Below are 25,264 nucleotides of genomic sequence, written 5' to 3'. Positions count from 1 at the left end.
TTTATTAATTTTATAATTGTTTATCTTTTGATTACAAGCCTTATAAATGAATAGTGTTTAATATGTATTTTTATTAAAAAAAAACATTACCTTCTTACTACGGTGATTAAAAGATGAATTATTAATTTAAACGTTGGCAACAATATATTAAACTCTTAATAGCATATTTATAGCAAACTACGATATTAAGAGACGTAAAAAATTAAAATAGTAACACTTCTAGACATCATTACTTTGCATTTAGTTGAATATTATAGGGTATTGAATACACAGAGCAATGTAAGATTTTAAATTAATATGGTTATTTTTATTACTATAAATATTTGAAACAGGATATTTACCATGTTTTTTATTTTTATTTGGTGGAGCTCGATATTTCGACATTATCTACGAATGTCTTGTTCACGAGACTGATCACCACCACAACTGATTCCACCAAATAAAAATTAAAAACATGGTAAATATCCCGTTTCAAATACTTACAGAGCAATGGTTAAATTATATAATAATAGTACAGCAACACCCTAACAGGTAGTTTTAAATTTAAATTCATATATATATTATTTTATTTTTCTGTATATATTCAAGTATTAAGCTACAGTTTTGGTATTATCAAAGAGTAAGTGACTCCATACGTTTTGTATTATTTAAGAAAAAAACACAAATGTATGAAGGTATGCTAATTTAACATATTGTGAACAATCAAACGCCTCTAATTGCAAATAATCAGGTGATAAAATATGACATAATTACGTTTTTATCACATCAAGTATGCATTTGGCTCAGAATAATGCAAGTTAAATAAACGTACTAAAGAAATCTGCTTGAGACTAAGTTTAATTCCACTAGTTTGACACTCGAGTTGATTACTTCATAAATTATAACAAGTTGTCTAAATAGTTTATGCACTTACAAAGTGCTAAGGTTTGATGTTGAAGGAAAACATTTTGTATACATCTACGGTATATTTTAAAATGTAAAGGAGCCTGCTTCATCGTAAGTATAGACATCCGACATGGCGAATTTTTTTTTATGTTATCTCCTGGGAACTCCTTGATACGACTTTAACTTATCCCTAAATCGATTTTAAGTAAAATGATTTATTATAAATTACTAGGGTTTTCATATGATTCGTTGATAACTAATTTATTTGAGACGAAGTTAAGTTTATGCATATAATTAAAGGAAAAAAGGTTATAGAACGAGCAACAGAGGTTAAAATATAAAATTTGGTTCGTGCCTTCTACTAAAATCAATCTTACTCAAAAGGTTCAGCCGTCACTTTCGTGTATATTTGAAATTACCGAGAGAGAGTAAGACAAAACATCTGCTTTAAAATTCTTCCAAATATGAATCAGTCAGTTAATGGAAAAATAATGTATTTACATTAAGTCATACTATATGGTGTATTGATTGTTCTCAAAGGTAACGACTTCAAAACACAAACAGATAATTCCACTGGACTTAGTCACTTATCTAATAATCGTATGTGATATTAGTAAATATTTCACTATCGATATTCATTGAGATGTATTTCATTCGTTATAGTGCCAGTATCAATATTTAAAATCCTTCTAGTTAATATTTTACGACGACGAATTGTGTGCTGTTTTTCGATTGAATATTGAAGTGACATCACGTAGACTTTTAATGGTATTTATATAATTATCAAAACACAAAAGATTCGTGTTTATGCATTAAACATAAAGTTCACGCGAAAATGGCACGTTACACGAAGCCTTACAATCTAGCACTCACCAGACTTAGGGGCATGGGCGCGGCGCGTCGCTCACGGGCGCACTCCTTTAGTTAAATGAATCCGTTACGAAATACCGCTTCCCTTATCTTCATTTCCGTAATAGAATCACCGCTCATTTAGCTACGGCTAACTCAGAAAATTAATTGTATCGGCGCGATCCGCTGTTGCTAGGAGCAGATCAATCGTCGACCCTAACAGGTTACATGAATGAAACCTACACACTTTATAGTATCAATATTCCGTTTATCGAATTAACCTCCGCAAGCATCCGCACGATCGGCTCAATAAGTATTTATGAAGTCGCTACTAAAATCACAACGAGTTTTGTTAATACGACGGATTTGGCACACCGATAACCGAGCTCGTGTGAGAGGGGCGGAGGATTAGTTGTGAGGCCTGAGCCTGACGTGTCAGTGTCGTGTAACGGACGAGCGGTAGACGGCGGTGGCGGAAGGTCGGGGAAGCCGGGAGCGCGGCTCGGCGCGAGCCCGGGCTCCGCTGACGTCAGCGACGGCACGGCGCCGCGCGGCCCTACTCACCACCGTCGCCAGCCAATTATTATTTTATATACACGAACGGGAACAGCGTGAAACAAAAGGCTATGACGGCGGGGTGCGGGCGGAGAGCGCTCGCCGCAGGAGCGACGCGCGGCGCCATCTAGCGGCCACGCGGGTGGCCACTCGCGCCTACTCCTTTCGGTCTGCGGACGATCGAAACGAGATGAAAACTCTGCGTTGACCGACCCTCACTGGTGTCGGAAACACTGTCACTGGTCGAAGGCTACACTGAGCGCGGTCGATGTCGTCGATGAGAATTGGTTCACGTTTCGTACCGTGGTCAGAGCGTGGCTGCGTGTGGTGGTGGCGGTCGGGTGGGCCATGCTGTCAGGCGGCGCGGGAGAGGCGCGGGCCGGGCATGGCGGGCTCCTGCTCGACACTGCGGTGCGGCCGGTGCGGGCGTCCGCGGCGCGCGCTGCACGCCACTGGGCCGCGCACCGCCCGCGCCCGCTCGCCGCCCGCTGTGCGCGCGCACGCCCGCACTCGGCGCCGCGGCCGCACCGCGCCTTTAGCCTTCTGCCTTCGGCCTGCACCGCGTGCACCGGCACCACACCGCCCACACAACACAACACACGCTTTCTATCGATTGTCGACTTTCCTCGTTTCTGCACCTTTTAAGAAGTCGCTGATATGCACTTGGAGTGCTAATCGAAACAACAAATCGGAAGTTGTTAAAAGTGAAGTTTTCTCAATCTCACTTAAATTAATTAAGTATTGAATCAATATAGGTGTGAAGTGATTTAAATGTACCTTTATGTTTCAACAAATTATTAAATATCGTATGATTCCTTGATCAAATAACCTATTAGCAAAAGCAATAGGTTAACCTTTTTGTCATCACATAACCTAAAATCGTTATAAATTAGTATGATTAAAGTTACGTTCAAGCATAAAGCTAATTGCATTATGTAGCCATTTAAATTATTATTATTATTAAAATGGAACTGTGAATAAGCTATATAATAAATTCTAATAAATACAAAAGATGAAGAAATGGGTAATGGCAGTTTAAAATATCGGAAAATCTTGTAATAGATTAAGTCTGCAAGCCTCTGTATAAAAGAGGCTACGAGACAGTCTGGCGATGGCCCAACATCCCAATAAAGTTTTCGTAATACACATAAGAGATTCGCCATTGGTTGAATTTAACAAACATTTTAGAAAGCCTTACTCTGTTAAGTCATATGATATTCTTTATTATTTAAATAAATCGTTTATAGTTTTGAATATTTTCCTTGTAAGTGAGTAGATATTGATATCTTAACTAATATAATAAATGTGAAAATAAGTTTGTTTGTAACGCTTATCTAGTCAACCGATCATTATGAAATTTTATATTAACGTGAGGGTCCCTAATAACTGACCCCAAGGGAGAACGAAACCGCGGGCGGGAACTAGTGATCTATATCTATATAGTATAAATGGGACAGCAACTGTTGTCGGTTTTGTTTTTACAGCAAAATAAAATGATATTTTTAATAAATATCTCTGAATAGTTATGTACTTATGAGGACCTTAACTTTTACCTTAGTACCTAAATTAATTGTCAATTAGGAATTGAAATGTGGTAAATATTGATATTAGAAATATATGGTTACGAAATCATCAACAGGTTATATAAAAAAACTAATACCGCAAATGACGAAGCTAATAGCGAGTACAATATATGTACATCGAACATGTTAGAATTATTATCATTGATCGGGTTACTATTTTTTTTTTTTTTTTCAAATAATACAATCTTCACCGACCCTTTGTTCGCGCCTTTGGATGTACAACTTCTCTATATGTTTTTATTAGTTATTTATCATGTTTTATTTATACTTTTTAACTTTTTTAATTCAAAAATTGAAATCATTTGTTAAAAAAAAACCATTATATGTATATTACTCAACACAAGTTTATATCATAAAGATGTTAAAAAAGCGTGCAGTCAGTATTTGTTGATTGAAGGTCAAGGCAAGCAAGGGCAGGATATATAATATAAATTTAATTGTATGTATTTGATTGACATAACTCTGAATTTCAAACGTTGGAAAAGAGTAATTACTGAGTTTCTTGGCGGTTCTACACGATAGAATCTACATTTCGAACTGGTTGTAGCTTTTTGTTCATTAAAATTCTATAAAAAGACGATTTAAAACTTCTTGTAAAAGCCTACTTAAACAAAATATAATTTGATTTGATTTATTATAACTAAATATTAAGTGAACACTAATCTTGTATAACTACAGAGTTGCTTGCCGGTTCTTCTTGGTAGAAACTACATTTCAAATCGGCGATAACTTTACTTTTAATATAGTTCTGTGACTGTTCAAGTCAAGTGCTTGTAAAGGCTTACTTGAATAAAGTATATTTTGATTTTGTACGATAATGATACTGGATAGACCGTAAATCTTAAAGATTCTGTGGCTGAATAATTTCCAATCGTCTCGGATTGCCTCTCATGCGTAGAATAATCTCTACTAAAAAAACATGGTTATCATCATTTAAAAGGACATCAATCAAACAGTTGATTTGAAAGTTTGTAATAGATAAAAGTCTTTGTCGGCTCTATAAGCAAACACAATTGTTTATTTTAACGATTGCAATTCTTAAGATGCAGGTTATGTCTCAATGTATAATTAAAAAATTGTTGTACTTTGTCTGTATTGAATCGTCCCCTTCATAAAAATCAATGACAAGATAAGGGTTTGATTTTTGAACTGTTTATTTAGCTGGAAGCTCGTTACAGATTTTTTACAATAAAAAAAGTTAAATAAAGTTTATGCAAAAATAACAAAACCCACAACGTCTTCGACTAAAGTTAAAAAAATATGTTTTAATTTGTAGATATTTAGATATGAAACAATATTGTGTTTTTATTTTTAGCTTAAAATATCTCATTTTAAGCGGTTTTTAAAGGACAGCCACCGCTTAAATCTTTACAACTTTTTATTTAACCTGCAATGTTTGTTTGTTTAGATCACATCTTTCAAGCTGAATTACTACTTTCTCTTATCCGACCGAGTCGATATTTACATGTTGGTTCAGTTCCGATGACAAAGCAATTTTATGTGATGACCATGACCTGATTCTATACCCAGGTCTGGTTCCATACAATGAAATTCTTCAACGATAAAAATAACCATATTTTTTTTGTATATATATAGCGAAGCTTGTTTTAAAAAGGATGTTATTAAATAAATGTTATAGTTGCATGTCAGTCAGTCAGAACAATCCCTTTTACATAAGTTCAAAATGACTGAGAAACATACTACGCACATCCTAAATCGTCGAATGTAACAAGACGAAAGTGTACGGTGGATGATTGCAGTTCTTATTGAACGCAGCACACGTTGGGGGAAGAAATTTGGTATGGAAATTTGTCATTGCTGGTGTGAGAAAGATGGGAATCGATGTTTAGCTTCTGTTTATGAGTAAAAGATAGTTATTAGAGCGTTTTTTTAAATTCATCCCTTCATTAAGTATAATTTGGGATGAAAGTTTGTATGGAAGTTCGTAATTGTTTAAGAGAGATGAATATCGGTGTTTAGGTTTCTATTTACAAAAGCTTAGGTAGGCCAACGGGACACGGTAGACTTTTTACCGATGATATATCTTGTCAGATACATGGCTAGTATTCATATAATTTAATAACATATTCTACTAATAAATTATAATTATTATTAATGTATATTTCAGCGTTAAGTTACATTATGTATGTTTGGATGTATACAAGCGGACCTGGTATTGTCGTGTCTGTTTCATTATGAGGAATCATAGTCTTCCCAAAACATGTCGTAAATTCCTCGACCAATAACGAAAGGGGATCGGAGATACATGTAATAATAAAAATTATTGATTATATTATTGATTTTATCTTACCTGTAAGGATAATGCTTTTAAAACTCTTAGATTTGTTTTACTTATAAAATGACAATTAATAGAAGCTTGTAATAGCCCATTATCGTTTAATAAACCATAGTCAATTTATTTACTTAAGAACGATTAAAAATAAGAATTTCAAAAAAATTAAGCACTACAACCAACCAACAAGAAAAACACGTTTTATTGCCTTGTGACAGGACGGATGGTTAATTTTTGCCCAGAGGATCGGAATTGCGATTCAACGGGGATATGCTGCTAGCATTCTTGCGATCGTTCCAGGCATCATTTGTACAGTCACATTTTTAATTATTATTTGTTTTTATCATATCGTAGTCATTAGCCTACTATAAAGATGATTTTGGTGAACGGTTCTCAACTCTTAATCGAAATAAGCTACAAGTAGCGTGAGCCCAGTCTGTTACCGGCTCAATGCACGTGTTGAGTCACGTCAGTTTGAATTTCAGCCGTATTTTATTTACTCTAGACAAACACGTGCGAATAATATTTCATCAGATAATTTGTTTGTTTTGTTTGATAACACAGTTACAGTTTAAACTGACCTATAAATTGTACCTACATTTTTTATTGCAAATTAATTTGTACACGCGTACTTTTAATGCATATGTTCAAATAATTTTGAGAGTGCGTGAGTGATCTTTATCTCTTATATTATATTATGTAATACTTTCAACGGGTATAAAAAGTTATATTTAACGACCTTTACAACATTAAGCCTATAGATAACGTAACTAATAAGGACAGACTTTAAAAGTTCGCTTCGTGTACTCTTAAATAAAAACAAATAAAACATTTACTTACTTTTTTCATTTAAGTGTTTTTTTTTAACATTGTATAAATGTAGGAATAATATAAACTGTGCCCTCATTGAGGCGCTGTAAGTGTAATGAAGGTGATTAATATTTCTTAAACTTGTTTGGATATTTTTTCCAACGTTAAACATCAGTTGCAATAGCAACTCAAACATTACAGAATAACCTCTGTGGACCGAGGAATATCCTGTTTACAATACAAGACAATCTTTCGGACAAATTGCTTTTTATGTAATTTTTATATCATAGTTAAAAAATGTATAAAGTTAATAAATAAATAACAATAAAACGTCTTAGTAAATTCTCAACGTTTCTAATTGTTTTAATAATAAATGTAATATCAATGGAACAGTCGTTAAAGGGTTACAAGTCATAATCTCATTACGCTATCGATAAAAATAAACTTCAAGGCTGTTTTCAGTCGATAACTACAATAACATGACACGTGTCAGAAATGTTTCTAGGACAACATTACTGTACAGACCATTGATATTTATAATGTTATATTTTTATAAAATGTTTGAAAGTGAAAATTGTTATTTGGAATTAGTTTAAGACGTTCTATATATTTTAAGGATTTAACGTAAACTCCTTTCCTGACTCCTTTTGCCGCACAAGAATATGTGACAATTAAAATGTTATTAAAATTTGTTTAGTTCATTCTTTCTTTCCATTAAATTGTAGTTATTTTTTTAGAAATGTCCAATTTTAATCACTCATAAGAGCGAATAGAGCGAAGGGGAAGGAAACGTGGATCTTGCTCGAATGAGCGAGTGTAAATCCGGTTAATCGCCTTTTAGAACCCACCTGATACATTTACCTTAAAACATACTGGCCCTTGGTAGACAACAACCCACTATGAAGCAGCGTAGAATAATAAGGTCCATTAAAAGGAGAGTCCTACGCCCAGCAGTGGGATATCTACACACAATATATTTGCAGAACACTATTACAACAGGTTTTTTAAATTGCAAATAGTTAAGCCACCTAATGGTAAGTGATCAAAGTTTCTTATAGTACCAATGGGCCTTCAACCTATGAAACTAAGATATTATGTACTACCTGTAGTTGAGCTGGCTCAATCTCCATTGAAATTGTAACACAACAATAACAAGCATTGTTTGAGAGGAGATTATCTTGCAAGGACGGTCTTGCACAAAGCCCTACAAGCAAGCGAAATAATTTTACTAATATTCGTAATTCAACGTACAAGTGTGCGTTAAACTTTTCTAGGAATGGGTACGATAATTACAACCCGAGGGGATTAAACTTGCGACTTTTACATCGCTAGGCAGCCCGTAGACCATTGAGCTATTGAAGTTCCAACGTTATACGATCTCGTGTGCAATATAACGTTTGTTTGGACCATAAACAAATATATAGCATAATCATAAATAAATGAAGCATATAATTGTGTAGAACTTTATAAAGATTATAAATACATACACTTACTTCATACAATAAATACTTATTTATTGTTTGTAAAAGCTGGCTTTCCTGACGATTCTTATTCGACAAAATACACCAAACTTCTTAGCATTCAAATCACGCAATAGACTGTTAAAATATTAAAAACACACACAAATTATTTTTAAGATTGTTAACGATAAAATTTATAATAAAAAGCCATAAAGCGAAAACATTCAAATTACACGGAAACAATTATTTCAATCATGATGGTAACAGCAATCCATTTTTCAGAATTTTAATTCGGACTAATGAACGCTTTTTTCGCTCTATATATCACGTGAGACGAACATGACAAAGATATTAAAAACTTGTCCACCGGTATAATATCCAAGTACATCAATGGAATTCTCTCCGGACCTCTTCCAGCCTCATAAAACTGAGCATCGTTATGTAGAATGATTGAAATCCCAGATCTGTAGTCAGTCATAAAAGTTAATCAAAATATAGGATCCACGCGTCTCAAAATTGATAAATACTAGATTCGAGTAGATTATTTTAAATAATAATATTAAAAAACTTTCTTTTTTTTTATATTCTTACCATCAGGTGACCACCATTAGGAGACCACCACCGCCCATAGATAAAGGCGCTGTAAGAAATATTAACCATTCCTTACATCGCCTATGCGCCACCAACATTGGGACCTAAGATGTTATGTCCCTTGTGCCTGTGATTACCCTGGCTTACTCACCCTTCTAACCGGAACACAACAATACAGAGTACTGTTATTTGGCGGTAGAATATCTGTTGAGTGGGTGGTACCTACCCAGACGGGCTAGCACACAGCCCTACCACCAAGTAATATTAATAATGAAGAGATTGAACTTAGTAATTATTACAAAATAGGTTTGTACAATTTAATTCCATACTGGTGGATGAAGACCTGCCTAGATTATAAATAATCTGTATTAAGAAGTAGCAGTTCCGTTCCCCTTTTTTGTAAGCTACAAATTAAAATGATTTCTATTAATATTGCCTCCACTGGTGACAGGAGGGCTGGTTCATTTCTTGCCCAGGGGATCGGAATTGCGTTTAAACGGGGAAATACTGTTCGAAATACGCGGTCATGATTGACTGATGATCTTTAATTCTCATTTATATGTAGTTAAGGCATTAATAGTTTTTATATGAATAAAGTTATTTCATATTTTATTGATTTTATGTAATTCGTATTTTCATTTTTTACTATGCAGGCAAAACCTTTAATAGATACTCAGCAGAGGTGTTATGAAGCTCCGTAACCGGATACGTAAAGTATCCGTAACCATCCGTTCCATTTCACTTACGACGAAGTTGCTTAAATTTTAATAAGCATTTATAAATTCGTGTTAATTTATTAAATTTTTTGTAACTTTTATAATTGTTGTATAATAAAAAAGTAATTAAATTATACGAAATACATATAATGAATTAAATTTTTAATAATTATAATAATTGGGCTATAGAGAAGATACAGAAGTAACAATTCTGTTATACGTTGTTTGCTAACCGTAGTGACTTTCACTTTATTTTCGTGTGAGGATCTACGTATTACGATTTACCTTGCCTTCACGCGTGGTCGTCCAATGCGATATTTCTCACGCACCGAACTTCGATGATATATTCATTTCAATCTCAAGGGAGACTAGTCAATTACGCAGGACATATTATTGTATAATATATGTGTGTGCACAATCCGATGGGACGTCAATATCGACATGATCGGAACAAATTCAAGCGCAAAACCAACTGCTTTATAGGCTTCCTGAGGTACATATTTGGAAATACGTAATTCCAGACTCAGACAGATAGACTTCTACTGACAATTTTTCAATCAAAAAAACCTAATAACATTTTGGCCTGAACTGGGTTTTGAAGCCAGGAAGGACCTCTCGATCTGCGGCCTTTTATCTATCCACTAGACTAACGAGGCAGTCAAACATCGAGTATTATCAAAGTAAATTGAATTAAAATACTCAAAAAAATAAGGTTTTCTATCATATGCATATTGTGATAGAGCTTTATGCAACGCCGTCCGAATAGGAACCACGCACTCAGGGTAATTCCATCTTGGTGACCAAGATTCGTGCCACAATGATAATATGAGGAATGATTAGTATTTTTACAGTACCAAAGCCTGTGGCCCATTTGCCAGTTCACCTAGAAAAATAAAATAAAAAAAAAACTAAGCCAACTATTTGTCCAAGTTATGAACTCGGGTTTATATCCGGAACCTAGGGATCTACAACCTCAACGTCACTAGAATAAGAGAAAAGTTCAACTAGCTAACGAAGAATATAATTTTAGGTTATAACGTTTTTAAGACATTTACGTATATACTAAAGAGATAACTAACGTCGCCAAGATAGCCACTTGGCACAAAGACACCATTTGTATGAAAATATTGCTTATACTGCAATACAAGTTAAATGTGTTTTTCGTAATGCATTCTATAAGATATTCTACAACAAAGACCAAATCTAAATACCCAATTTTATTCATTAAAATATATTTCCGTCTTTTTAAATCATTACAAAGTATAAAACAAAGTCGCTTACCGCTTTTTGTCCCTATGTATGCTTAGATCTTTAAAAATACACTACGGATTTTGATATGGTTTTTATAATAGATATATTGATTTAAGAGGAAGCTTTATATGTATAATAAATGCACAATATAGTAGATAAACGCTGATAATTTTAGAGTTTTCCAAAGTGATGTCGTAAATAAACGCATTTTTTGCGCTTACCTTGCAAATGCTGGCTCAACCCTATGAGATAAATCAAAATAATGTACTACAGTATTGTACACCTTAAAAAGGTCTTCAAAAAAGTCCGCGATGGTATATGTCTATCTCTTAGGGTTAACCCACAATAACTATTTTTTTGTCCTTTACTTTTTACGAGAAAAATAGCGTATTTTCGAAGAGATTTTAAGCAATACAGCGTTAATCCTAATCCAATTAAGTATTATACAGTGTGCATTTAATATAGATCAATATGGCTCTTTACAGCATTTAATTTAAATAAATATTTTCGAAGATATTACAGATTTAAAAGGCAGAGACATAGCGAATAATTGTATTGTCTAACGTCTGAAAAATTGTGAACATTGTAAGACATTCTGTAGTATATTTAGTGGCAACATTGCACCCGTGCGAAGCCAGGGCGGGTTGTTAATATATATATATATATATACAGAGTTATTAGTAATTCGACGTATTCCCGTTAGGAGGTGATAAGGGTGATTATTTCCGATAGTTTTAACCCCATATGCTTACGGTACGGTACTGCTACGGAACCCTTCATGGGCGAGTCCGGTTCGTCCTAGGCCTGTGATAGTTACTTTAATTATCAAAAAGTTATTGTGATGCTTATATATTGAATAAAATACTTCGATTCTGATATAAACCATTATATAACATGTATATTTTCTCGCTTGGCTTTTGTGTATTTGTGATACAGCCATGAAACTCGCGCCAACGAAAACGTGCAGTGACATCGAATTAAAAGTAGCAATATTCGGCTTAAATCAGCTCTTCTAACACTGTAGCGTTCTCTGTTCTTTAGGTCAATTTATTTATTTGTACATAGTGAGCTAAAACAATCTATTTATAATTATTCCGTATTGATTTCCAAAAATCTACCACCGCTTCGGAAATAAATATATTGGGTCTGAAAAGGAACTCAATTAAATTTATTTTTCAAAAATGTTTGCTTATAATTAAATCTTATATGTAATTACTTGGAGGCGATCGTTTCACCTCCAAGATTGGTTTTCATCTGAAAAGTCGCTAGTTTTAAAATAGCTTTTGGCACACCGGCGTTCCTTACCTATTTTTCCTCATGTTCTCATTCTCAGGACATCTCAGGCTTTCCTTCGACACATGCGAATTTTCGCACATTGTTTTTGACATCGAATGAGAAATAAATAATAAAATAATCTGGATTCTTATAACGTACCAAACGTTCCACGCTTTCCGATAAAAATCACTGTGTGGATGTTTAAAAAAAACATGGATTTACAAATAAATCGTTAAAGTTTAGCACCTACGTACATTGTAAATTTCGGAATTATAGTTTTTTTTCGAACGAATCACTCTATGGAGAGCAGAGCAGGGAGATATATAACCTAAAGTTTGTCGACAAGAGTCGCCACATTACCCGATTTTTAATTATACTCACTATAAAAATCATCAATTATAAATAAAACCATCATTTAAGTAATTAATGAAAAGCAACAACTTACCTCAAACGATAATAATCAGTAACTAAAGCGTTTTAAAAGAAAATTTACAATGCTAATTTCGTGTATGCACTTCAATGTCGCAAAAAAAAAAGGTTTAAAATAGAAAGAAATACACGAAATCAAATAAAGAATACATTGAATAAACGGGGCAGAAAATTAAAAAGCTTTAAAAAACAGTACCCGTTTCTGCAGGTAAAGATTAAATGGGTCACAAAAAGATAAGTGACCTATTAATAAAAATATGTAGCTAGCCTCGTCCATTGTAGCAGCCGAGATGCCGGAGAGTATTGCACTACGCTTCTCCGTCTAGGCCTATTTTTTATTTTCTCTCTCTTTATTCTCCGTCGCCTGTCTTCACATAAACTATTCGAATGTACGACTGGAACGATTCGTGCGAAGTTTTTTTCTTGTTCGACTACTTTATCGGGATAACTTTAAAATCGGCACGGAAGCGGCGTTTTTCGTCTTTACGTGCTTGTACATTTTGTTACGTGGAGTAGGTTCTGCCAAGTTTTCTTTGTTTTTTTTTTTATAAATAATATAATAGTTTTGAATTTAGTGCACTGTTCTATCATGAAAAGAAGTATGTACATATAATTATGTGGCCTCATATTTATTACCATTTCATATTTTAAGCGTTTCAACATTAGTACATTAGTAGGTATTTTTATGGGAACTGATATATTGAATAATAAAATATACTTTATAAATATTATGTTCGTAACGATTTCGTTTTTAATCAAAATAAAGTGTAAGATTTACTTTTCTTTTTAAACTAATCTCAACCTTATTAGTTTTTTTTTTTTGTTTTGTAACAGGCTAGCTTTTAATTGCTAAAATCAATCAGTTAAATTTGAAAATATTTAGATAATTTATTAATATGAACAACACTACAATTTTTAAAGATACAAACGACTTAAACAAACTCCTTATATGAAATTAAAAAAAAAACATCTATAAACATAAACACCGTATTCAATTCTGCATTACAAAATAAACAATGCACACGTCATAACAAATAATCGATAGTTTAAAAAATGCGTTCCCAATTACAAAGTTCAAGTGTAGGTATAATGAAAACATGGCTGCTGCAGGTTGCGGTGACCTACTGACCGGGGTGAACGACCGATGCAACGCGACCGGCAATTGACCCACGGACCTAGAAATGAGACCTGACTTGGGATCCGATCTTGCGGAGACCGTAAACAATGTTTTTACTATGTTAGTTGTTCTCACAGTCTACTAAGCCGACTATGAATCAAAATGTAAAGCGGTTAAAACTTTGAGGCGGTTTTTGGAGGCAGTATTTTATTACGTAAGATTTACCAGGCGGAAAACGAGGTATTCATAATTACGAGTCCGTGTAGTGTTTTTTTGTTGAATGATGTACTTGAAAATGCATATGGACCAAAGAGAAATAACAAAATATCCTGTATAATAAGCTATGTAATAAAATGACGAAGCCTGTTTGTACCCGTTTATAATTATGTACATAAATTAATCAATATAATTTCGTATAGATTGTCTACAAATATTAGCGAAGCTTCTTCAAAAGTACTTAAATAGGCTTGATTCATTACATTAATTATAAATGAAAAAAATATATATTCTTAATGACAAAAAGTTTAATATAGGCTTTACTTTTTTTAATAATAGCCGTTAACTTCGTACTTAGCAAAAAAAAAAGTAGAAAGGATCAACGAAATTTAAAAAAAAATTGCTATTAACCGTTTACGGATGATTCGTGATTGGTCACAGTTTCATATCGATATTTTCAATACCATCAGTAATACCAGTTACCACGTGCATGGCGCAAAAAAAATATATATTGTCTGTGAATTGTAAACCCCTACATGATCCTATCACAAACTTGCAGCGTACACAACAACGGAGTCAAAACAAAATACAAAAAGAGTAAAATTTTTTATAGATGTAAATGATGTGAAAAAATCTTAATAAAAAAAATAGCAATAACTAAACTCCCGTTTTCCACTTCCAATGGTATAAATTTCGCACCCCACAGTCGTAAAGTTCGAAACACATTTGCACTCGGCCATCAGCAAACAGCACCTCTGCGAGTACATTGTAACCATACCAGATGTATCTTCCTCACTTATTACCTCTTTACTTGATATTTAATTATTGACTAAACTATGAAACAGCTATTGCAGCTTAACTCTTTAATCATTTCGTATAAACAATCGCTTAAATTATGTTTGTTTTTAATCGTCATGTTATAGAATTATGTAAACATTGAACTATAAAATCAAAAATCTATATATATTATAATGTAAAACTCTAATGAGATTCGATTTTTGCTCTTATTTTTATATATATTTTATAACCGGATTTAAACTCTACAGTTAATTCATCTAATATGATAAGATATGATATGATATATGATATGATATGATATGATATAATATAATATAATAAAAAAAAATAGTATTCGACTATCTATAGATGTTATGTAGGGGATTAGTTAAGAGATGCTGTGTCTTCTTTCGAATTTAAAAATGATTAAGAGATAAAGGAGGGAAATCAGTGTTTAACTTGACGCCCACTAAACTTTTACAAGTAAGGATTGATACTGTAGGAGTAGGAATGATCGTTAAACTAATACGATCCTACAAAATAAATCAACTTAGATGATACAATTAGTCTTAGCTATTAATGACATTTATATATCATATATATTGCTAAAGCCTAAAGAACCCTGTCCTTATAGAACAAAGTAGATAATTATGAAACAAGTCCAAAACATATCGTTAATGTTAAGGAGTCAATGAATCGATGGCCTAGAAGTCAAACACGATAAACGCAGATTTTGCAATTGTTTAGGAGATCAGTTTTGTATAATTGAGTTTAAGCTCTGAAACTCAATATTTTGTATAGGTGTTTGTTGTCTATAGTTAGTAATTTAACTGTATCAACATCCTACCTGGAACAGATAATACTATTTTCAGTATTCACTGAAAAAAAACCGCGTGTACTTATGTTCGCAGTAGGAGAAGTTATATTTCTTCTTCTAAAATAGTTTTAAACTTCATGAAAATTATTAAGCACAATAAAATAAAAATAATATACTTATTAATTATAAAATCATCATTGTTATAATGATAAATGTATTTTCTTCTTTCTTAACGACTAATATAGCTCTCGTTCACAAATTTAAATATTCACAATTTAAATTTGTAACAAAATAAACATTAGTAAAATAAAATAAGATGTGAAGTTTTCTATTTCGAGTGACTTGACACTTACTTGGCGGTTTAGCGAGCAACTTCATAATGTAGTTTCCATGTCACATTGTGCGCGCGCAACATAAAAATTTACTCTAATCTTTTTTTCATAACGCGCCTAAAAAATAACTTCAAGAAGTAGTTTAACAAAAAAAGGTTTCACTTATTACTTTGGTGCAATAAAGATACATAATTATGACCAGTTAATACCTTTGTGTATGTAGGCTTGACGTACATAGGCTCTTGTTCTTTTTTCTGACTGATTAAACATTAAAATTTATGTCACTTGACTTATTGGACAACCTTACTTGGCAAGTGTCGTAGAATAATGAAGAACAATAAAAACGCTTACTTGATGTATTGTGAATAACAAGTACTGGCGAAACACTGAAGTAAAATGCAATAGGTGCAATGGATAATAACTACCATTAAAGTATTCGACTCCTTCGTGTCAGTTAAGACAAATGAACACTAAAAAAAATAAAAGAAGAACGAATTTTGAAATGATTTAGTATATAGGGAATTAAATTGTCAAAATATTTTTTTTCACTTAGTACGTTTTTCTTCTAGACTAGCGGATTATCATTTTAAGACACGATTAAATTGATTTTCGTTATCTATCTTTTTAGTTTAGTTTTACCTATCTTTTTTATTAAGATATTTTACATTATGTTTATTTAAAAAAAAAAGTGTTTTGAATTTTTATAATTGGTAACAAATTAACATAAACTATCTTACAAACGTTACGTAATAGAATAAAATTACAAAATGAAAACATGTAAACACCTCGGTATTAGAAATGTTATCATGAATAACAATGTCGTAATAAAGCCACTACTTTCAGAAGATTGATCATTTGCTAAATATATATTGTCTTTGAATAAATCAACGACCCCCAGACGTATTGGGACGTAAGTTTATGATTTTTCTTATACGTTTTTTTATTATCTTATTAAAAACGAAATTTTATAATTACAATATTTATTTACCGTAGTTATTTATTTATACATATTCAAGATTTTATTATAAACAATATATCTGATTAAAAAAATATTTTTTCTTTGCATTATACTATAATATAATACCTACTATCGACGTTACAAATGTCGCACTTCACAGTCGTCACTTACGTTCAGAGCGCATTTGCACTCCGCCCTCAGCAAACAGCGCCTCACAGAGTGCACAAAGCAAACAGCTGATGGCCTACAAACGTGCATTGTTTCCTTTTAATTACGCTTTGATTTTTTAGCTCCGAGAACAAATAGGTCAGCTCAATAGGAACTCATTTCAGTCGCTATCATTAGGACATTTTATATTAACACTAGCTTATGCTAGCGAACTCGCTTAGCGCGTACGCTTTAGTCCATTACGAAGTTCTCCTTCGGAACCATCGAGTACCAAGTACTTGTATTTGCAATTATCAGAGCGAGATAAAAAAATATCAGCTTATGTCTATGATAATATATGAAACAAAATAATTAATCATATCAGTCATGTAGTATTCTACTATACTACAAACAGACAATTATTAACAGTTCATTGATTAATAATTACGTACACACTATTTAATATTATAAATGCGACCGTGATTTGTTTTGTTGTTATTTAGTTTGAGACGCTTTCACGTGTTAACTACACAACACTTCTAAAACATTATTATATTTTTTTGTATTCTGTTCCGCTGACAACTACAACATAGTATTTAATATATAAATTAAATCAGACCCGAAAAAACGTAGGCGTAGTTGTCAGCGGGAACTAGTTACAATATAAATGTATTGAAAGTATAGAATTATCCTCTGGAACAAAAAAACGACTTGTACAAAACGGTACAAGGGGTTGTATAAAATTGACCCAATTTTGATATAACTTCTATTGATTTATTTTATCTGCAGCCAGTCTTTATATTGTATGTACTTGTTAATATATTTAATAATAATACGATTAAATAGAAAAAAATCTTTAAGCTTATGCGTTTTGTGTCTATGTAGTGAAGAAAGTTTATTGAAAACTTATATAAATCAAAATTAATAAATACGCCTAGAGAAAACCATACAGACAAAGTATACACAGGTTGTTCACGCTCACATACTCAATAGAAAAGACATTGTGTAATCGTTTGTTCAATTTGATCTGATAGTTTAATCGTCACTTCTTTAATAATTATTAGCACAGCTTTGCCCATTGATATCCAACTACACATACTGAAGCAGTGTGATGAAATAAGATTCTTACCTCGTCCTTATAAGGAGAGAGAGGACCCATTTGATCTATTTTCTGTTCTGACCTTGCTTAGTAGTGGGATTCATGAGTTTATTTTTCGGTTGTTAATTAACTCAATTCATTTAAGTTTACGTCGTAGTATGGCTTGTTGCAAGCCCGTCTAAGTAAGTACCATCCACAAATCAAAGATTCTACCGCCAAACTACAATGCTTAGTATTTTTGAGTTCCTGTTGGAAAGGTGAGTGAACTTGTGTATCTACAGGCACAACGTACATAACAACGTAGTGTCTAAGTATAAACAAGAATACTTAGTATTGTGTTCCGGTTTGAAGGGTGAGTGAGCCAGTGTAACTACAGGCACAAGAGACATAATATCTTAGTTCCCAAGGTTAGTGGCGCATTAGTGATGTAAGGTATGGTTAATATGGGCGGTGGTGACTACTTACCATCTCTATACATGCTCGTCCGCCAACCGATACCATAAAAAAAAAAGTTTAGTGGCATATTGCCTTAAAAAGTCAATGGGTGGTGGTGATCACTTAATATCAGCTGCCATATTAACTCGTCCGCGAAGCTATAGGTTAAAATATATATAAATTTCTATACCATACAAATAATGTGCTGACAAGTAATAATAATTACAAATTTAATGTAAAAGACAATTGAAATGGATATTTAAAATCTGCGTCATTTATCCGCGCATTACAATCATAATGGTTACGAAATAGGTTAAGCTCTGGCATCAAGAGCTACAATGTTCGATTTTAAGCCATTGTTTCGTAGATCGATTAAACTCTTTAAGGGCCTATATTAGAATCAAACTATGCCTCATCAATAAACATTATAAAAGTAGTTTAATTATTTATTAGTTAAATAAGTCCAAAATTTAAAGTCCGATTTTTTCTTTATACTGAATAGAATTACTTGACACTGCGATTAATAAAATTTCCTACAATTCCTTATACTATGAAGTTAATGTAAAGTTTGTTTATGTTTTAATTTCTAAAGTTCTTAAAACATGTTCTAATAAAATAATACAAAGCATTTGCTAGCAGACAATATGTATTATAAGTCAATCTTAAATAATCAAAAATATTGTACTTTATTAATTATTATTAATAAAAGGACATGTAAACCCAAAATTATTAGTTAATGATTACGCGCATTTAAAACAAATAATGTTTTCGTTTAACTTATTTTAAGTGTTTGTATTGTTTTCGTTTGAATTTATTGTTATTTTAAAACAATTTAAAAATATTTTACATAAAATAATTCTTGTAAAATGTTTTAGGCATGTCAACGTTGGAACATTCCAAAAATAAATCATAACGTAGCTACGAAAACGAATTTAAAATCGTTTTAACGAAAAATGTGGCCTGTAAATGTTGTTTTCCACAACAATTAAACTACCGGTTAGATTATATCGTCGACGGAACTTTTCACCTAATTACTTAGGCTGTATTAATATAGGGAAAGCAGTATAAAAATAGGTCATATATTGGCGAAAGAAAGAGACGGAAAATAGTGCAACAAATTGTGATATAGCATTGTCTCTTTCTTGCGCCGGAAATCAATAATGGCATCTGGCCACGTGGAGCCAGGAAGCAAAGCCCGTTCCATTTACACTAGCCGAACGTCGCCAATGGACGACTTTGACAACGTTCTATTATTCGGAAATTGAATTTGAACGTTTTGCTTTCTGCTTCAACTGATTCCAAATTCAAGTTGAATCAAGATTCAGTTGAGTAATCGAATAGGTCATTTGCCTCGGGGAACCTCAACCTGTACAATATGTTAATAATAGCCTCGTGAACCTATACAACGATTATGAACTCTTTCTCTAAACTTCAGAAAAAAGGATATTAGTTTTGATATTACATAAATTAATATGTATTGTTTTATACAATGTTTCATTTTATTTCAAATGGATTTATTATTTTTCCGAAAGACTAGACAAGTAATTTTCTATTATTATTTAACATCTGGAAAATTCGATACTCGTCGCGCCATCTGTTGATTCCATTTTTTAATTTGAAGACATCACGAACGAAGCGTATATAACTACAGATCCTACAGAGACTAGACACAGGCTGCCATCTAGTATGAAAAGTTTATTTTATTACCAAAATGGCAACAGATGGCGCTGACAAGAATTGTTCCAGTATTTTACACTATAGGAAGTGGCGCTGCTACAATTTTCTACAGCGCTTTCGTAATTTAAGTATCTTTCTCCTGAAACATAACAGAGGGCGCTGGAGAAACTATGTGTAGTTCACTCTGATTGTCTTCAGATGGCGATAAAAATACAAAATATATGTTTATCTATGTCATATAAATAGCTAAATAAAAACTGGCAACAACGGTGTACAATAAATATGAACAAGATAATTTTTATTTACAAAAAATGATCTAACAAAAATAAGGACACCAGTATGTAACGTTGAGTTCGTAATCTGAGAATACAGGAAGCATTTATCAAACTAAAGGGAACAAGTAATGTGTTCGAGGACTGGCTATATTTGTCTTGTGTTGATTATTGTCAAAAACTATCCGTTTGGTTGCCTAGGTTCCCCATCGCTAGAATTTCAGAAACAATCCGACTTTTCCAAAATGTTAGAAGTTTTGTGGAATCGCTCGCTTGAAACGAGAAATTAGCTACATATAAACGTATAAAGGAAAAAGTGACCACGAATTTATATACCTACCTACCTACCTACCTAGTTTCTAACAAAAAATACACCTCTATTTTCCTTTTCAGTTCTGATTATACCTCCCTTGGCATGTGAATTTACAAAACTGCTATTGACTATATACAAATAGAAAATTAAGCACAATTTATCATATTTCTGCTCAAGACTTCCGCTCCTTATTTTACCCCCTTAGGGTAAGGATTATGCATAAACGACGATTAACTTGACATAAGCCAAAAAGCTAATTCGACGTTAAAAATGAATAGCTTCTATACAAATTTTCATGCATTCTGAAGTGTTTCTTTTTTTTTCAAAATTCAAAATTCTAAATGTATTTAAGAAAATCGTGCGCAAATCTTCCTGTTTCTACATATGGATCCAGAATGCGTGGGAATGCGTTTGTCGATATTGGATATTAATAAATAAACATTCAATATCTATACATATAATAAAATTGGAGTGTCTGTTTGTAATATTAAAATAACCGCGTTTTACTAAATGCATATGTATGTATACACGGTCTGTCTGTTTGTTCCGGCTAATCTCTGGAACGGCTGGACCGATTTTGACGGGACTTTCACTGGCAGATAGCTGATGTAATAAGGAGTAACTTAAGTTACTTTTATTTCAGAATTATGTATAAAATAATAAAAAAGTTTTTATTTTAAGGTTTTAAGTGTTCAATTCAAACGCGCGCACAGCTAGTATTATAACAAAAATACCAAAAGCTATTCAAGGTCGCATGAGACATTCAATTGTTTTTCCGTTGAAGGGCCAACAAAAACTTTAAATATTAAATTTCTGATTGTTTCGTATTGTGTTTTTTTATGTGGTATAGGAATTCTATACGCATCAGTTCACTTATACTGCTATATAAGCGGGTTCGGTACTTTTATTTTAGAATTATATGTAAAATAATAATAAAATCACGCTTTTTATGAAATTCAAACGCGCACGAAGTCGCGGGCACAGCTATTATTATAATAAATTTGATAGAATTGTATTTCCATATGTATAGTAAAATGTATTTATCTGTAATTTTATTTTGTCCAATTTACTCTAATATTTCATTTCAAGTGTTTATAGGAAATGATTATACTAATTTATGATGTTCTTAACTCTGTTATATTTTCAATGTAAATTTGATTAACGTTGACCCGAGATGACCCAGAAAATATAGTTCGTGGATCTTAACTGAAGGTCTCGGGCGTTTAAGTATAACCTTTCTTAGACTATGTTTTATTGTTCGTTCAAAGTAAATAAATAATTTATATTGTCTGTTAACTGTAATTTCCCGATTCAATTACTGAGTAACACACGGAAATAGCGCAATCAATTTATTATATTTCATTTACAAAGAAACAAACCCTGACTATAGTCACAATGGATAATTAATATAATAATTATTTGAATTATTTCCTTCTTTTTTTTATTAGATATTTATCATGGCTTTAGTGATAGTTTTTGTTTGTACGTAAATGAAACATAAAGATATAAACATTGTTTTTTAAATTGTATTAATTGTAAATTGATTGCACTGCATTATGTTTGTATTTAATTAATGCTTTATAAATCTACACGTAACTTTATTAAATTAAAATGTGCTCAAATCATGATAATTTTGTCCCAAAATAAAATATATAATGATGTCATGATTTTACTTCACGAAATTTCGCGGTTTCAGAGAGAGCTACGTATAAGTTCGTACCCGCATTTACCGGAAGTCCGTGGCCAGTGAACGAGACGTCAACGACAATTTAATTACATTCGTTATTAACTTTCGGGACTATAATTATGTACTTTTAGGTTAATTAAAAGTATTATAATATATTACTTCAAACGAAAATAAAAATTCCTTGAGATGATTTCGTCATAAATAAATCCTCCTTTGAAGTCCTTAGGCAATATGAACAATTGAATGTGACTAATTAATTTACGTATCTCCAAACTTATGTAACGTAGGATTAAAACAAACATTTTCTCATGCACGGGAAGGAAGCAATCACTGGAGTTGAACGTTCAGAGCTGATGGCTTACGGGATTTTGAAACAAAGTTATAACACGATCCTTAAAGCCGATGAGCCATTATACTCGAACAACCTACGGTGCTACTACCTTAATTTAATTTAAATTGTTATGAGTATAATTCAGTACTTATTGATTAATTGACCTCTATAATCTATGAACATTTAAATACATATAATATTATGTTTTTTTACTGGCTTTTAAATTAAAGAGTAAGTAGCAGTATATATATTAACGTCTCCTCCTCTGTAAAAAAATACTGTTATCTGAATAAAAAAGCCTTTTGGAATTCAACTTACTGTAAAGCATTTTTTTTTTCTAGTTCTAATAATGAAAGAAAAAATGATATAATTATAAAATTTCACCCAGCGACTTACATAATATCCCCGAGTTTGAGGCGCGTATGTATAAGCGCGCATGTTTTGTGATCGGAGACGGCAAGCGCGGCGCGACGGCGACGAGGCGGGCGCGGCGACGCCGGCGGCGACTCCGTGCGTCGCGCATGCACGCCCGGAGAACTGCCGCGCCGGCGCACCGACGCGTGCCGGCCTCCCACGCCACCCAGCATCCTGCGCAAGAAGAAAAAAAATACTTAAATACTATTTAAAAATACATTTCATAATTCATAATATATATTTCATTTAACATTAAATCATAATTTGAGTAGTAAAAGTCAAAATATTTTTTGCAAGCAATTCTGTCTAAGTTCTGCGACCGAAACGGCAGCGTAGCAATTGTTATAACATGATTTACATAATCCTTGCAGATTCGTAGTCCTCAAATTGTATTTGAAATGTCAATTTCATTAAACAATTAAAACACGAAACAATATACATATATATAGTAGATTTTGAAAAAAGAATGTATGGCCCTTATATAGAAAAAGATAACATATTTATAATACATAAGTTTGTATATTTTATGTAAATAGTTTTGTTAATTTTGGTATTTAAATGAATATTTTCGAAGATATTACAGATTTAAAATGCAGAGACATAGCGATTTGTATTGTCTAATGACAAAAAGCTATGAACTTTGTATATGACATTCTGTAGTATATTTAGTATAGCACCCGTGCGAAGCCGGGGCGGGTCGCTAGTAAATTATAAAATAAACGACAATCGGATAAAATATTAAACGTTGACATTTTTATTGATATGTCCAACATTACGTAACGTACATTTATATTTCTATTAGTTATTCTTTATTATTTATACAAAATGTGAGACTGACCAAGACGTAGATATTTTATTAGAATAATGACCAATTCGTCATTTTCACATATAAGTATATGTTATTTTTTTATTAATAAGCCTAATCATTAAATGTATTTCACTACAGAGACTTGAGTTAGTTACAAACAATTTTTTAATAGTACCATTTAAAAATGTATCTGGTAAAAGCTACAATATTCCATTGCTATCTATCATTGGCATCTGTACATAAATAAATAATAGTTCATAGCTATATAAATAGAAGCTGGTACGTCTATTTCAGATTAAAAGACTTGGACACCGTTTGACCGAATTTTATAAATGTAGATTTTTATACTATCCGCATTTTTGTAACTCGCCATTAGATGGCGCTACAGCACATAAAAACTTATCATTATCCGTTGTAACGATCGTCATGACAACCAGTATAATACACACACACAGGTATGACGTCTTCTGGAACTTGCTTTGCAATACCAAGCTTTTACTTGATAGAGTTTTGTCCCGGATAGGTACCACCCAAACAGCAAAACTTAGTATTGACTAAACCGGAACATATCAATATGTGTTCCGGTTTGACGGTTGAGTGAGCCAGTGCAAATACATGCACGAGGGACATAACATCTTAATTTCCAAGATCGGCGGCGTATTGGTCATTTAAGTAACGGTTAATGTTTCTCACAACGTCAATATATATGAGCGATAGTGATCACACATTTGCCGGTTCCCATTCGATCGTCTACTGATCTAGTTTATAAAAAAATGCGTTTAATCACAGCTGTCTCCCAACGGACACGACATACGCTGAGTAAAGACTATTTACGAAATGAAATCTCAAATACTCATTATGAAATCCCAAATTTTTCGTTATTTCTTTAGTCAATGTTGCTTGTAAGTTATTGTTTGCCTTAATAAAATACATTTCATTCGTTCTCAATTTTTTTTGTACTCTATGTGTAACTGCAATTTCTTGAATTTCTCTGCTATTTACACTTTTCAGTCCTGAAGTGCCACTTGCGTTGGGACGGAGCTTAGTTCGTGGCGACTGGTGGCTAGTGATAGCTATTGTTGTGAGAAACAGTAGTCTTAAGACTCTAAGCCATCAGCCGACCTAACTTTAATATATTTTTAATAAGAAGTTGTCATATTATAACAA

The 25,264-nt window shown here is 32.6% G+C and overlaps 1 protein-coding gene across 1 annotated transcript in view; it reads right to left on the bottom strand.

The window, feature by feature from the left end:
* Cac (cacophony) overlaps positions 1-23,463 on the bottom strand; it is a 101,214-nt gene extending 77,751 nt beyond the window's left edge. The window contains 1 exon segment of the mRNA XM_064220899.1: positions 23,272-23,463. Coding sequence (XP_064076969.1) covers positions 23,272-23,462 — 191 coding nt within the window. The 5' untranslated portion in view covers position 23,463.
* Positions 23,464-25,264: the final 1,801 nt, after the last annotated feature.

This window comes from Vanessa tameamea, chromosome 5 (genome assembly GCF_037043105.1).
Source record: "Vanessa tameamea isolate UH-Manoa-2023 chromosome 5, ilVanTame1 primary haplotype, whole genome shotgun sequence".
Taxonomy (NCBI): Eukaryota; Metazoa; Arthropoda; class Insecta; order Lepidoptera; family Nymphalidae; genus Vanessa; species Vanessa tameamea.
This window is presented reverse-complemented; position numbering and strand designations above follow the sequence as displayed.